This window comes from Dama dama, chromosome 18 (genome assembly GCF_033118175.1).
Source record: "Dama dama isolate Ldn47 chromosome 18, ASM3311817v1, whole genome shotgun sequence".
Classification (NCBI taxonomy): domain Eukaryota; kingdom Metazoa; phylum Chordata; class Mammalia; order Artiodactyla; family Cervidae; genus Dama; species Dama dama.
The window spans coordinates 5,086,275-5,100,348 of record NC_083698.1 but is presented as its reverse complement, the minus strand read 5'-3'; the positions used below and the strand labels follow the sequence as shown (position 1 = coordinate 5,100,348).

General features: G+C 49.8%; 1 protein-coding gene across 12 annotated transcripts in view; it reads right to left on the bottom strand.

The window, feature by feature from the left end:
• GRB10 (growth factor receptor bound protein 10) overlaps positions 1-14,074 on the bottom strand; it is a 221,394-nt gene that overhangs the window by 5,478 nt on the left and 201,842 nt on the right. For 11 of the 12 annotated variants that reach the window (XM_061164808.1, XM_061164814.1, XM_061164810.1 and 8 more), the window contains 4 exons: positions 12,293-12,370; positions 10,489-10,605; positions 9,606-9,672; positions 9,313-9,400 (listed from right to left, as the gene is read on the bottom strand). In XM_061164808.1, the coding sequence (XP_061020791.1) occupies positions 9,313-9,400; positions 9,606-9,672; positions 10,489-10,605; positions 12,293-12,370 (350 nt within the window). The remainder of the gene's footprint in view (positions 1-9,312; positions 9,401-9,605; positions 9,673-10,488; positions 10,606-12,292; positions 12,371-14,074) is intronic. The other variant, XM_061164812.1, reaches the window with a different exon arrangement.

The window sequence follows — 14,074 nt, the reverse complement described above, 5'->3', positions numbered from 1 at the left end:
GAATCACTACGCTATACACTGGAAACTAACACAGTACTGTAAATCAGTGATACTTCAACTAAAAATTAGAATAGCAGGAAGAAGTGTAAATCATCGCTTTTACGTGAACAAATCTGGAATCAGATGTTAAGACAGAGTTCTTCTTTAGAAAGGAAAAGGCCCTAATTCCAGGGACAAAGAAGAAATGGCCTCAGAGGAAACATGTTTTAAAGTCATTAGACACCAAACTGTGACAATCAGATAAATCATCAGTGTCTAGATTGTAAATTCAGATGGGAGGCAATTCAGTAAGCCTCGGAAATCCTGTTATAAAGGTGAAAATGTTTTATTTCACCACAAGACATCTCAGAGCCTTTAGAATGTAGATATTCAGCATGACTCCTGTAGGGCCCCCGCAGGAGGTTTCCTATCTTACCCGCCTCTTTACAGCATCTTTGATTATATACCAGCCCCTCTTTGATGGCATTCTGTAGGATGCAGGTTCTGCAGGATACATTTTGGAGATGCCAAGCAGGATGGAACTGCAGCGTGGGGCTGGGAGGGCAGGAGGGGAGTGGCTATGAAGCAGATGTGTGTGTGACGTGTTCGGTGCTGCCGGAGCCGGGGGGACGGGAGGGCCAGCTCCTCTCCCAGGAAGGGCTGTGTGCCTGTCCTTCCCGGGCTGTGCTCTCTTCTCCATGTGCTTCCCTAGCAGAAGCCCAGGGACTCGATCTTCCTGGAGGAGAAGCTAGGGCTGGGCAGTCTCAGCTGAGCTCTCAATGAGCCCCCAGCTGTTTCCTTCCGAGCACCAAGGAGCAAGGCAGGTACGGATGCTGTCCGTCTGCGGCCCAGTTCGGGGTGTGACCAGGAGATCCTGAGGCTGCCCCAACGGCCTGTGCCTAATAGTGGTCTACCTGAAATGACCTCTGACAGGGAGGCACGGGGGTAGGGCCCAGGAGTCAGCGAGATTCCTGGATCTCACACTTGGGAGCGTTGGACCGCGATCTGCCACCTTCCCCGGCTTCTCCTGCAGGACCATGCACGTGCTGGGAGCTGTGGTGTAGACGCTGTACGCACGGGAGGCAGTGCTGACTGCCATCAGCAAACTGCAGGCGCAGGGATTTCTGCTGGGGCTGGAGCACTGCTGAGACGGGCTGGGGGCCGCTGCGCCCAGAGACGTCTCTGCTTGGGACTCAGAATGGAACACGGAGCGAAGGTGCTGGTGCCCAGGGCGTCCTTGCTGCCGTCAGGACTCAAATCAGAGGGCTCACGCATCTATTCAGGGCCGAGCAAAGGGCTGCTCATGTCCGGGGCTGACGCAGATCAGAGGGACAGCACAACTCAGGCACGTGGCCCAGGCACATGCACACCGCCTCACTCAGGACTCAGGGCGACCCTGTCACTGTCCTCATTTTACAGTGAGGCGAGGGGGCCCAGAGAAGTGAGGCAAATTCCCCGAGGCCACACCGCCAGCAGCAATCACAGGGGAGCCCGGGCACAGCCGGAGCAAATGTGCAGGGGTTCCTTCGTGGCTGGCAAGGATGCTACACTCCGCTGAGGGTGCCGTGGCAGCCCTGAGAGCGCCCCACTCTGCCTGTGGGGAGAGCCGTAGAGAACACAAGTCTTGGCAAGGTCACAGCCTTCTGCCCAGTGGAGGGGCCTGGAGCGGAGACGGAGGGACCAGCTCATGAAAGGCACAGAGGCCGGGGCTGTAGATGGCAAGGGGGCAGTGGTGCGGACCCCAGTGTGGACACGGCGGGGGCAGGCAGGGGTAGGACACAGCCTTGCATGCTGCAAGTCCCGGCATGAGCCCCGGGCTGAGCCCCAGCGGGGCCTGCAGAGCAGGACTGGCCCCTGGGAAAGCTCCTTCCATCTTGGGCTCTCACATGGGCTGCGGGCGGCAAGAGGGGCAGGAAGGAGGCAGCCAGGCAGCGCTGGGCTCTGCAGGGCTGGGGGTGTGAGTGCAGATGCACATGCACAAGTGTGTACAGGCTCAGGCTTCCGTGCGTACACAGGTCACCCGTGGGGGCGGGCGTGGGGCGGCGCCTGCATCCAGGTGGCTTCAGAGGCCCCTCTGGGTTGACTGCAGGCTCCGCTGTCTCTTTGCACCCTCTACGTCATCCGTGATTGAGGCTGAAGGTCTCGGCAGCAGTGTTTTATAACACCTGTCATCCTGGCCTGCCTTTCAGGGTGGTTTGTTGTCAGACTCTAAATTGGCTTCCTCCATTACCTCTGCAGGGATTCATAACAATTTGGCATTGATTATTTAATTTACCTCACTTTCCAAGCACATTTCCTCCCTAAACACGGGAGTGAGTGGACGATGTATATCACTGTGATGACACCTGAATGGGTCCCCAAATCCTGCCTTCGGTTTTTGCTAGAGCGCCAGCAGCCGGAGGCTGGGATTGAAGGATCTAACATACAACCTTAGAGGCAACTCAGACCCGGGGAAGGATAGAGAGGAACACAACAACTCGGGGTGGGAGGACAGCTGAAAGGTGTCCCCACTCCTCACCAAGGTTGGACAGAGGGAACCTTGCCAACTGGGGCTCGGCTCCAGAAAAAGTTGAATTGCAAGACAAACGGGGTTTAAAAAAAAAATGAGCCGACACAGTGCTGTGGGCCCAGCATGCTGGCCCTCCCCACCCCGGGGCTTCTCCACCCCAAGACCGCTCCTTTTAATGCAAAGTGGGCTGGCCTGTCAGCCTCTCAGGGATGCGGGTGCCACCATCACTGCCCTGGGCCCCAGCAAGGATGCACGGTACCCAGTGATGCCTCCTGTGGAGCCGGCACTTCTCTGGCAGTGCTCAGAGCAGCTCTTTCCTGTCTGCCCATTTCTGTCTCCCTCTAATCTTAAAAGAACCTAATTATAGGGATGAATCACTAGGCAATGGAAATTAACTCCTGACCTATTCTCTCCCGAACGAGTTATGCCTTGTCTGACCTGCTGATTCTTTTCCTAAATACAATAAAAAGAAGTACAAATAAAAAGGAGAATTAAGCAGTTAAAGAATGGCTATCTCTCTACCCAAAACGGCCTCCCTAAGCAATCCTGCAGGCAGTCCATGTGGGCAAGATAACATTTCGAGTCATCCAGTCTGCACTCATTGGACAATGGTACAAATCTAACCTCCTGCCTTCATGATGTACTGAGACCCTCACCCCCCACCCCCCGCCCCTGCCCCGTTGCCCTGTTTCCCTTTAAAATCTGTCACTGCTGAGCAGAATCTTCAGAGCTGGTCTCAGGACATGAGTTCACCTTCTCCCCAGGTTGCTGGCTTTTCTGATTAGGGAACCTTTCCTTTCTACTCACACTTGTCCCTTGAATTACTGGTTTATGAGTGACGAGTGGCCGAACCTGGCTTCGGTTACAGTAAGATGTCACTCGGCAAGGAAAACCACTTGACTTCTGAAAATGAACCCCACATACAATACGGTAAATGGGGCCCCATGAGAACATTTGGGGGCTTAGTTTGGTTGGGGTTTAGGGCTGCAACAGGTAAGCATCCTATCCTTGAAGCCCCTGGAAAACACACAAACCTACATGCAAGAACCATCACTAAGAGAGGAGGGTAGGCTTTTTTCTCTTAGACAGAAAGTTCAGAGGAGAAGCATCTAATCTGTAGTCAGGATGGGCCACTTTTAAGGCTGTAAAAGGACTGTTCTATGATCAAGTGACATTTCAGAAAAGCTGTCTGGAACAACTGTACACCCACATGGGAAAAAAATCAGACCCATCTTTACACTGAGAACTAGGATAAATAAATTCTGAACGTACTTGGGATCTAAGCATGCAAACAAAAATGAGTAAACAGAAATGGAAGAAATAATCATGAAAAAACGGAAGGGAGTGTAATCAGCAATACAAGTTCTAGAGTATAACATGAACAAACTCCTTTATGATTGAGGAGTGGAGAAAACTTGTATGACTAGGGCTCAAAAATCTAGAAAGATACAGGCTGAAGGACAGAAAAGATAAATGTGACCATATTTAGAAAAACTGTACAACCGAACCAAAAATCAAAACAAACCCCCCCTCAGCTAAGTCAAAAACACAAAGAACAACCTGGAAAAAAATATTTGTAAAAAATAGAGAAAAATCGGGCAAAAGATACATCAACAGTTCAGCACTGCAGAAAGGATTAGAAGTGAAACTGGTCCTTACACATACAGCAAGAGACTCAGCCTCCTGGACAAGGGACCCACAGGTGGCTCTCAGGCAACCCCGGGGAGGAGAACTGGGCATATTTACAACCTTCACTGCTCAACACTCCCCTGTCTACGAACTCACGAGCAGAAACAGAAGATGGGGCACAGTGCGCCACAACAGAGGCCTGGAAAAAATGAAGCTGGAACAATGTGTGAAAGCGAATACAGCAGGGGACCAGGAGGCGGCCCTCCTTCCCAGCCTCCTCAGGACGCAGCTCAGCTCAGGCTTGCTCCTCTGTGGACAGCACACACCCTGGTTAAGGAGAGGCAGATTACAAACACAAATGTGTTTTGCTTATATTTGAAAAAGGAAACAACAGAAGGATAAAGAAACGCTGATGAAAATGTTCACCAAAGGTGGAGTTGGGGAGGTGAGTCAAGTCACCAGGCAAAGTGCCTTTTTTTAGATTTTTGACTTTGGAATCAAGGCAATGTTTCAAATAGTTTTAAAAGCAGCATTAAATGGAAGAGAAAAGAAATCAGATCCATTTAACTAATAATCAAAAATGAGGAAGGAACCTGAGACATGGCAGTTTGGTGGTGGAACCACAGAGAAGAATTACCTTAAGGCTAGTATTTTAACGTGGTCCTGCCTGGAATGTTCCTTAAGGATAAAAGGGTTATAAAGAACTGTGAATTTAGTAATCTTACTGAAGTAATATTATGAATATTTTTATGGTGTGATATGGGATACAGCTCACAAATACAGAGTGAGGTAAAGCAAGTAGCTAATGACATTAGATTTTTCAGAGGAAGAAAAGAGAGATACAATAAAGTCTAAGATGTACAAATCCTGTAGCTTTCCATTTGAACTGGGATATCAATGTGGACCTGTAATCTATTTTTCAGTTTAAAAAGCCTGTGTCCTAGCTTTTTAAACTGAAAAAGAGAATTCCAGAAAAACATCTACTTCTGCTTCATTGACTTATGCTAAAACCTTTGAAGTGTGGATCACAACAAACTGTGGAAAATTCTTCAAGAGATTGGGCTACCAGACCACCTCACCTACCTCCTGAGAAACCTGTATGCAGGTCAAGAAGCAACAGTTAGAACCAGACATGGAACAATGGACTGGTTCCAAATTGGGAAAGGAGGATATCAAGGCTTCATATTGTCACCTTGCTTTTTTGGCAGAGTACATCATGTGAAATACCAGGCTGGAGGAAGCACAAGCTGGAATCAAGATTGCTGGGAGAAATACCAATAACCTCAGATATGCAGGTGACACCACAAGTGAAGAGGACCTAAAGAGCCCTTGATGAAAGTGAAAGAGGAGAGTGAAAAAGTTGGGTAAAAGCTGAACATTCAGAAAACTAAGATCATGGCATCCAGTCCCATCACTTCATGGCAAATAGATGGGAAAACAATGGAAACAGTGGCTGACTTTATTTTTTTGGGCTCCAAAATCAGTGCAGATGGTGACTGCAGCCATGAAATTAAAAGATACTTGCTCCTTGGAAGAAAAGCTATGACCAACCTCGACAGCATACTAAAAAGCAGAGATATAACTTTGCTGATAAAGGTCTGAGTTGTCAAAGCTATGTTTTTCCAGTAGTCATGTATGGATGTGAGAGTTGGACCATAAAGAAGGCTGAGCACAGAAGAATTGATGCTTTTGAACCATGCTGTTGGAGAAGACTCTTGAGAGTCCCTTGGACTGCAAGGAGATCAAATCAGTCAATCCTAAAGGAAATCAATTCTGAACATTCATTGGAAGGACTGATGCTGAAGCTTCAAAACTTTGGCCACCTGATGCGAAGAGCTGACTCCTTAGAAAAGACCCTGATGCTGGGAAAGACTGAAGGCAGGAGAAGGGGACAACAGAGTGTGAGACGGTTGGATGGCATCACCAATTCAATGGACATGAGTTTGAGCAAGCTCCAAGAGATAGTGAAGGACAGGAAGGCCTTGTGTGCTGCGGTCCATGGGGTCGCAAAGAGTCGGACACAACTGAGATGACTGAACTAGAAAATCAATGTGAACCTGTAATCATTTTCAGTTTAAAAAGCATATGTGCTAGTTTTGTCCATGGAAAAGACCTAGGGATTTGGTTTCTAGACACCATTTTCCATTCCAAAAAGTTAGGGCATCTGAGAGAATGTGTCACAGCTAGAAAACAAACCCTATTAGTTTTGAGTCAAAAGAACTCAGGAACCAACTTAAGAGAGGCACACCCCACGAGCCCAAAAGAAAGCATCCAGAAAATCAAGAACATTAAGCTTGGATTGAAAGAAGTCGAACACACAGCATCAAGCTCATCACCAGAGTTAAAATACAAAATACAACACCTCATTTGTCAGTCTTGGAAGATGGCAGGATACCAAATGATGACCCTGGGATGGACACTGCTCTGTGATGATCTAGCGGGGTGGGATGGGGATGGGAGGAAATCCAAGAGGGTAGGATATGTGTACATAAATAGCTTACTCACATCATCGTTCAGCACAAACTAACACAATTCTCTAAAGCAAGTATATACCCCCCAAAAGAAAAAAAGAAAATCACAAATAAAAGGGGAAAACCAGGCTGCCCTGGTGGCCCAGTGGTTGGTCTGCTTTGCAAAGCAGGGGGCATGGATATGGTCTCTGGTCTGGGAAGATCCCACATGCTGCAGAGCAACTAAGCCCTTGTCCCACAACTACCAAGCCACGTGCCCTAGAGCCTGTGCTCCCCAACCAGAGAAGCCCCTGTGATGAGCCCCCTGCACACCGCAACTGGAGAACAGCCCCTACTCACTGTTGGAGAAAGCCCACTCTAGCAACAAGAACCACACACACAGCCAAAGTAAATAAATGGACATACTAAAAAAAAATCAAGCACTTAGTTACCTCTCCCAGAAATACAAATGTGTGACAGGGGAAAGGGTTTCAAGGAAGGGGCTATGAAGGAATAACAGAATTAGAAAATGACGATTTTGTAACCTCTAATAAAACAATGACCCTGGGGGCTGGGAGCTGGGCGGGGGTGGGGGCGGGGGGCCGGGCTGACAATACAGACCCCTGCCCAGCCCAGGATCAGGGAGCAGGACAACTTGGGGCAAGGAGTGCAGACACACAGCAACCGCAGCTCTGTCCCAGAAGGAGCCTCTGCCCACACTTCACAGGAAACCAGGGAGACAGAGGAACACAGTCAAAGAAACCACAAACACAGAATTAGCCAATGACCTCCTTCTTCAACAATGGGGAGACACAGAAAAAAAAAGGGGAAAGAAAATGCAGTGGCGGGAGACCTGTTCTATTTAAGGAGACTTAGAGACACAGCAACAGATGCCATGGATGGCTCCCCATTTAGACCAAGTACATTAAAGGGCTTTGTGCATGAACATGACAGCACTTCTAAGGACACTAAGAAATTCCTGTTTATCTTAAGTGCAATGATGATATTGTGGTTGTGTCGAAAGACATAGACACACTCACTGCAACAGTTACTGGTAAAAATTCTGAGTGTCTGGGATTTCCTTTAAAAGACTCCAGAAGAAGAAGGAAGAAAAGTCGGAAAAGTTGGAAGAAGAAGGAGAAAAAAAATAATAAAAATGTAGGAAGGGGAAGAGACAGGCTCAGGTGAGCAAGTTCTGAAGCTGGGCAAGAGGCGGATATGGTTTGTGATACTCTCCTCTCTCAGGTGAATTCTCAGATGTCGATAATAAAACTTTTTAAAGATGAAGGATTTAAACAACAAAAGGAGTGTTCTGAGTTGAGCAGCTTCTAAGAATCTGTTTTTTAAGTAGACCCAGTGAGAAGCAGCTCTGACAAGGATGGACCAAGGCCTCCAACCAGTTCCTCAGGGCCTCTTTTTTGGGGCTTGGAGACAGAATTCTGGCTGAGCTTCGCAGCACACCCTGGGCCCTCATGCATCTGTAGCCCCACTCTAGGCAGATCCCTCACATTCCCTTGATGCTGAGCCTGGCCACATGGCTTGCCTTGTCCAAGCAGGAGTCAGCTTCAGAAGTGTTTGTGCACTGGGGTTTGACCCCTTACCCCCAGGACCCCCACGACGGCCACGAAGTGCATGGACCCAGGCTAGCATGCCAGAGGCCTGCACCCAGCCGCCTCATCACCCATCCACAGCAGCACTGGCCACTGGCCACTAAGTGCAGCCATCCTGGCCCCAGCACGACTAGCCAGCCAACTGCCCCAACTGTGAACAGTGACACAGCTATGCTGCTTTAAGCCACTGAGGTTTGGGGTGGTTGGGGCAAAAGTCAAAGGACATAATGCATAAAGTAAAAGGTGTAGGCAAAAAGACAGTGTTCCACTTGCTTATTGCCTTATTAATTAGCGTGTGTTCTTTGGCTGTTCCAATTGCAGCAAACAGGTGGAGGAGGATTATGGGGTCTGGAAAAATGGATTGCCCTTCTGTCCACTTCCTAGCCATGCAAACCCTGCACTACCTTCATACTCCTGAGCACATTGCTCCGATTTAAAACGAGGCTGCTGCCCCCCCTCGCCCCCTCTGCCCCATGCGCACACACACACACACACACACACACACACGCGCGCGCGCGCGCGGCAGCACGCTCTGAGCAGCTGGGCCCAGCAGGCTCCTGCCCGCGCACACACACACACACACACACACACACACACACACGCAGGGCAGGATGCTCTGAGCAGCTGGGCCCAGCAGGCTCCCGCCCGTGCGCGCACACACACACAGCATCACGCTCTGAGCAGCTGGGCCCAGCAGGCTCCCGCCCGTGCGCGCACACGCGCACACACACACACACAGCATCACGCTCTGAGCAGCTGGGCCCAGCAGGCTCCCGCCCGTACACGCGCACACACACACACACAGCAGCACGCTCTGAGCAGCTGGGCCCTGCAGGCTCGCGCGCGCGCGCACACACACACACACACACACACACACACACACAGAGCAGCACGCTCTGAGCAGCTGGGCCCTGCAGGCTCCCGCCCGCCCGCGCGCGCGCGCGCACACACACACACACACACACACACACACACACACACACAGCAGCACGCTCTGAGCAGCTGGGCCCAGCAGGCTCCCGCCCGCACACGCGCGCGCACACACACACACACACACACACACACGCACGCACGCACGGCAGCACGCTCTGAGCAGCTGGGCCCTGCAGGCTCCCGCCCGGGGCGCGTCCCTTACCCGTCCACGAGTCCCTGCTGTTTAATGATCCGGTGCGATTCCTCCCTGGAGATCCTGCCGTGGAACCAGTGCTGCGTCCTGTGAATCACTGTGGGGACCAGAAGAAGGAGGGCAGCCTGGGCTCTGCGCACGGCAGCCGCCTTGCTAAGCGCGCTCAGGGTCACAGGGGCCCGGACTCCTGTGGTCCCGGCTTTCGTGCGCTGCACTCCGGGCCCGCCGTGAGGCCGGGGAGGGCGGGGAGTGCTTTTATGTTATTTACGTACAACAATATCAAGCCAACATGCTGTGTTTACCTGTACTGAGGGCGGAAGGGTGGAGGGGGCTTTGGCTACCTAGGATATTCATCCGCGTGCTTCGTTTCTGCAAAAGAAATCCCCACGTCAGCGCCAAGGGAGCCGCGAACACAATCACCGCGCCACCTGGGACACACGGGGCAGGAAGCTGGCCGGGTGCACGACCCTTGATGGCGGAGTGGCTGCTGCCTCGGTCCCGTGTGGTCACAAGGACCCCTCCCATGTGACCAGGAGGGCAGACAGCTTATGGGGCGCAGCTGTTAAAAGCAAAACCAGAAGCGTCCCACCCCGGTGTATTGATCCCAGCGCTGAAGCCAGGCTGTGTCTGTGCACGGAGACTCGCAGTGCGCTTCCCGATACCCCTCGGGAGAAAACCATGCGCGTCCAGGGAACTCAGGCCTGTAGCTTTGGGGACATTCTCCTTTTCCGAACACTGAAGCTGAAGGATGGGGAGGCTTTCTGAGCCAGAGTTGCCTGGAAAGCTCAGAAAGGCTTGGAAGTTGGGTGAAATTCTTCCATCTGGAGATTAGGAACTTGAATCTCAGGGTAAAGAGACTGTTCGAGGCTGGGAAGCTGGTCGGCGGTTGAGCCACGATAGAAATGACTGGCCCGGCGCTCTCCCCTGGGCCCTGATGACACGTCAGCAGGGACAGGGATGTGGGCCAAGAGGCCTCAGGGCTCTGCGCCTGCCCCTCCTTCCAGGGAGCCCAGGGACTGCCCGGAGGGGTGGCCGGGTGCCGGGGCGTGGAGGAGCCCAGGCTAGCCACAGCCTCCGTCAGGTGAGAACTCATAGCCACGCCCCCTCTCTGGCTCCGCATCCCGGCCGCCAGCACAGAGCTATTTCTCTGCGGCAGACCAGGGGTGGGACCGGGCCCAGTCTTACCCTCCAGGCGTGGCCTTCTTCTAGGGCTGCGCTCTGGGCCTCAGCTGGATTCTCGATTACTCTTCCCGTTTGCCCAGAGAAATCCATTGCCACAAGGGAGTTCTCGGAGACGCTGCGCTGCAAAGGAGAGGCCGTGGATTCTTACGATGCAGGGAAGCAAGTGGAGCCACGGGTGGGGACCGCGGTGTGGGAGAGCTGTGTAGACCCAGGGAGGGGCAGCAAAGGCCGGGCAAGGACCCTGCCGCCAAGGATCGGACAGAACACTCAGCATCTGACGGGCCCTTGGACGAAAAATGGCTTTGGTTTTTCTCAAGAAGAGGAAAGAAACCTTCCAGTTCTCTCAAGATATTCGGAAGCTGCTGGTTGAGGCCACTGGGTCCACCCATGTGGTTGTCCACAGGGTCTCTAATGTGAATTAAAGCTCATCAAAGGAGGGCACAGTTCTTGAGGACCTAGCCTTCTGTGATCCCCCTTTGCCTGGCAAAGTAATAAAGTCATTCTTTCTTTCTCCTCCATTACAAAAAAAGACCCACAAAAACTCATCAAAGAAATGGTAACACCACAGGCGAGCCAGCCCTCACCGGCAGCCAAATCCCTTCTCAGGTGTCAGTTCACAGAAACACGGACACCCCTTCTGTGGGCACTTTGACATCTCTGAGGAATGGACATCGAGAGATTAACTCATTATCAACTGGGGGATTTCTGCAGAAACTAACACCTGTGGTTGGTGATGATTTTTATTTTGGCTGGCCAAAAAGTTAACTCTGTTATTTCAGTAACACTTTGCAGGTTATCACGTCCAGTAGTTACCCCTGTAAAGTTCTCAAGCACTGTGAGTTTCATTTTCACTTTCCGCATCAGAATCAATCACTAAGGTTTTCTGTCTTTTTGTTGGTCTGATATTCACATCGTCTGAATCAGAATTATATTCTGAAGAACTACCATCTTCTGAGACACTAACATATATGTGACTTGGACAATCAGAGAAAATATCTGCATAAAATTCACCAAAAAATTTTTCACTCAAAATTTCTTAATGTGTCATTTTTTAAAATTTCACATTTACAATATACACAGGGTGCAACAAAAACCTAATGGAGCAAAACCTGAGTGATAAGAATAATCATAAACTGTATAATGAACATTTGATCAATTTTAAGATCTAACAGCTTCGCACAGTGATGATAATTCTATCACTTTCTAAAAATGTATTGATACTCCTGGCCAATAAACATTTGGATAACAAAAGACGTGTTAATACATCGCCCAGTCAATAATGTGTTAAGATCATATTTGGGGAGGATGAAGTGTTTCTGCACCTCTGGGACATAAAGTCCATCCTGAGATGACAGGAAGACTCACTACAATCTCAGTTTTTGCAAGGACTCAAGCATCATGGTCCACAGCACCACGGACCCCTTGGCTGAAATGGACAGATGCAAAGGTGGTGAAGGCAACTCCTCAGTAGACATGGGCACGCTGTCAACATTTCTGAACACTAGAAAGGCAGCTCCTCAGTAGACATGGGCATGCTGTCAACATTTCTGAACACTAGAATACAGCTCTCAGTGGGAGCCATTCACCAAAGCAACGCTGCAAGGAGATGTGGGAAAGGGGAGAGGGTAGGGAGGAATCTGCTCCCAGCAGTCACACTGCTGAGATGACAAAGTCCATCTCCTGGGAAACGCATGCTGGTGAGATATTCTGGCTCCTTTGGGTAGTCTCATCTGAGAAAAGATGCCCACAGCCGTGCTGATGCAGCAGCTGAAGACGAATGTGGCTTCAGAGGTGCAGCTTGACTTACCACTGGAGTCGAGAAGGAGGACAGCATGGCCTTCCTCTGCTGTGGGATTCTGTAGTTCTGGTAAAGGAGCATCCCATACTGAAGAGGTAAGGAGGGCCAGAGTCAGTCACTAGGGCATCCAGAGCCCCCAAAGCCCCACAAGGGGCAAACCCATGGCACTCAAGAGCCACACTCATGTAGAACAATGGGCGACGACTGGGTGGACTTAAGAATAAACACCCAGCAGAGCCCTGTCTCTGGGGCCTGCCACCACCAACACTCCACGGTCAGTTACCACTCTCTCTGGGAGTGTTGCGTGGGCAGGGAGCAGTCAAGGGAGTAACAACATAATAACGCATAGCAAGAACAATTCGCCTTCCTGAATGTTGCTGTGGGCAAAGCTCTGAGTGCTTTATGCTGCTATTTTATTTAATCCTCTCCATGTTATCAAATACGTACTTTATCCTCATTTCACAAACAACAGAACACAAACACGTGAAGCAAGCTGCTCAAGGTCACAGTAAAGTAAGGATTCGGGTTCTGAATGTACAATCCTGCTTCCAAACCAGCGCTCTTCCTAACCACCAGCCTCCCTGCCCAACCAGCTCAGCAGTTTGGGCTTGATTTCCTCAGTCAATAAGCACTGAGTGTCCTGCAAAGCCTCCTACACTCCTGATGTCTCAACCTGCACTCCTCAATTACACCTTCAAATCACACAGAAAAGAAAAAAGGAAGAGGAAACAGGCCTCAAGCGGGCTGCATCTTCCTCTTCACTGCTCTTCATGGATGTCAGCTCATTTCCAGCTCAAGGACCAGCGGTATGTGCTCACTTCTAAACTTAACATACTTAGAACATGATGAAAAGGTCTTCCATAGATACAATCGCACCCCAGTGAGACAGGAAGACAGAGAACAGATCAAAAGAAATGTTTGAGATGTAGTTCAGTCACTAAGTCATGTCCAATTTAGTGACTCCCAGGCTCCCGTCCTCCACTGTCTCCTGGAGTTCACGCAAATTCATGTCCATTGAGTTGGTGATGCTATATAACCATTCCATCTCCTGCCACAGCCTTCTCCTTTTGCCTTCAATCTTTCCCAGCATCATGGTCTTTTCTAATGAGTTGATTCTTTGCATCAGGTGGCCAAAGAATTGGAGCTTCAGCACCAGTCTTTCCAATGAATATTCAGGGCTGATTTCTTTTAGGATTACCTCATTTGATCTCCTTGGATCACAGTCTTGTTGTGGAGAAAGGGCTTGTGTAATTCAGAGAAGTTAAGAAGCATGCTGTGCAGGGCCACCCAAGATAGATGGATCATAATGAAGAGTTCTGACAAAACGTGGTCCACCAGAGGAGGGAATGGCAAACCACATCAGTATTCTGGTCTCAAGAACTCCATGAACAGTATGAAAAGGAAGTATGTTTGTGATGATGGCCAAGAATTTTCCAAACAAATAAAAATACACCAAGCTACAGAATCTAGGTGCAGGATAAAAGCAAAACAAAAGGAACAAATAAACAAAATCAGCCAGGAACATCATGCAAAACAGAAACAGAGAAAACGTAAAAGCAACCACAGAAAGACTTGCTATTTTCAAAGAAGCAATGAGAAGGACAGTGGACTTTCTAACCTGCATGATGAGAGTTAGAAGACAATGGGATGGGAGAAGCACAGGATAAAATAACCCCTAGTCTAGGACTTGACCAACTGTGAAAAGTTCCTTCAATAATGAAAGTAAAGTCAAAATAAACCAAATAAACATGGAGAGATTTAGTTGTTAGCAGGCCCATATTCAAATGGCTG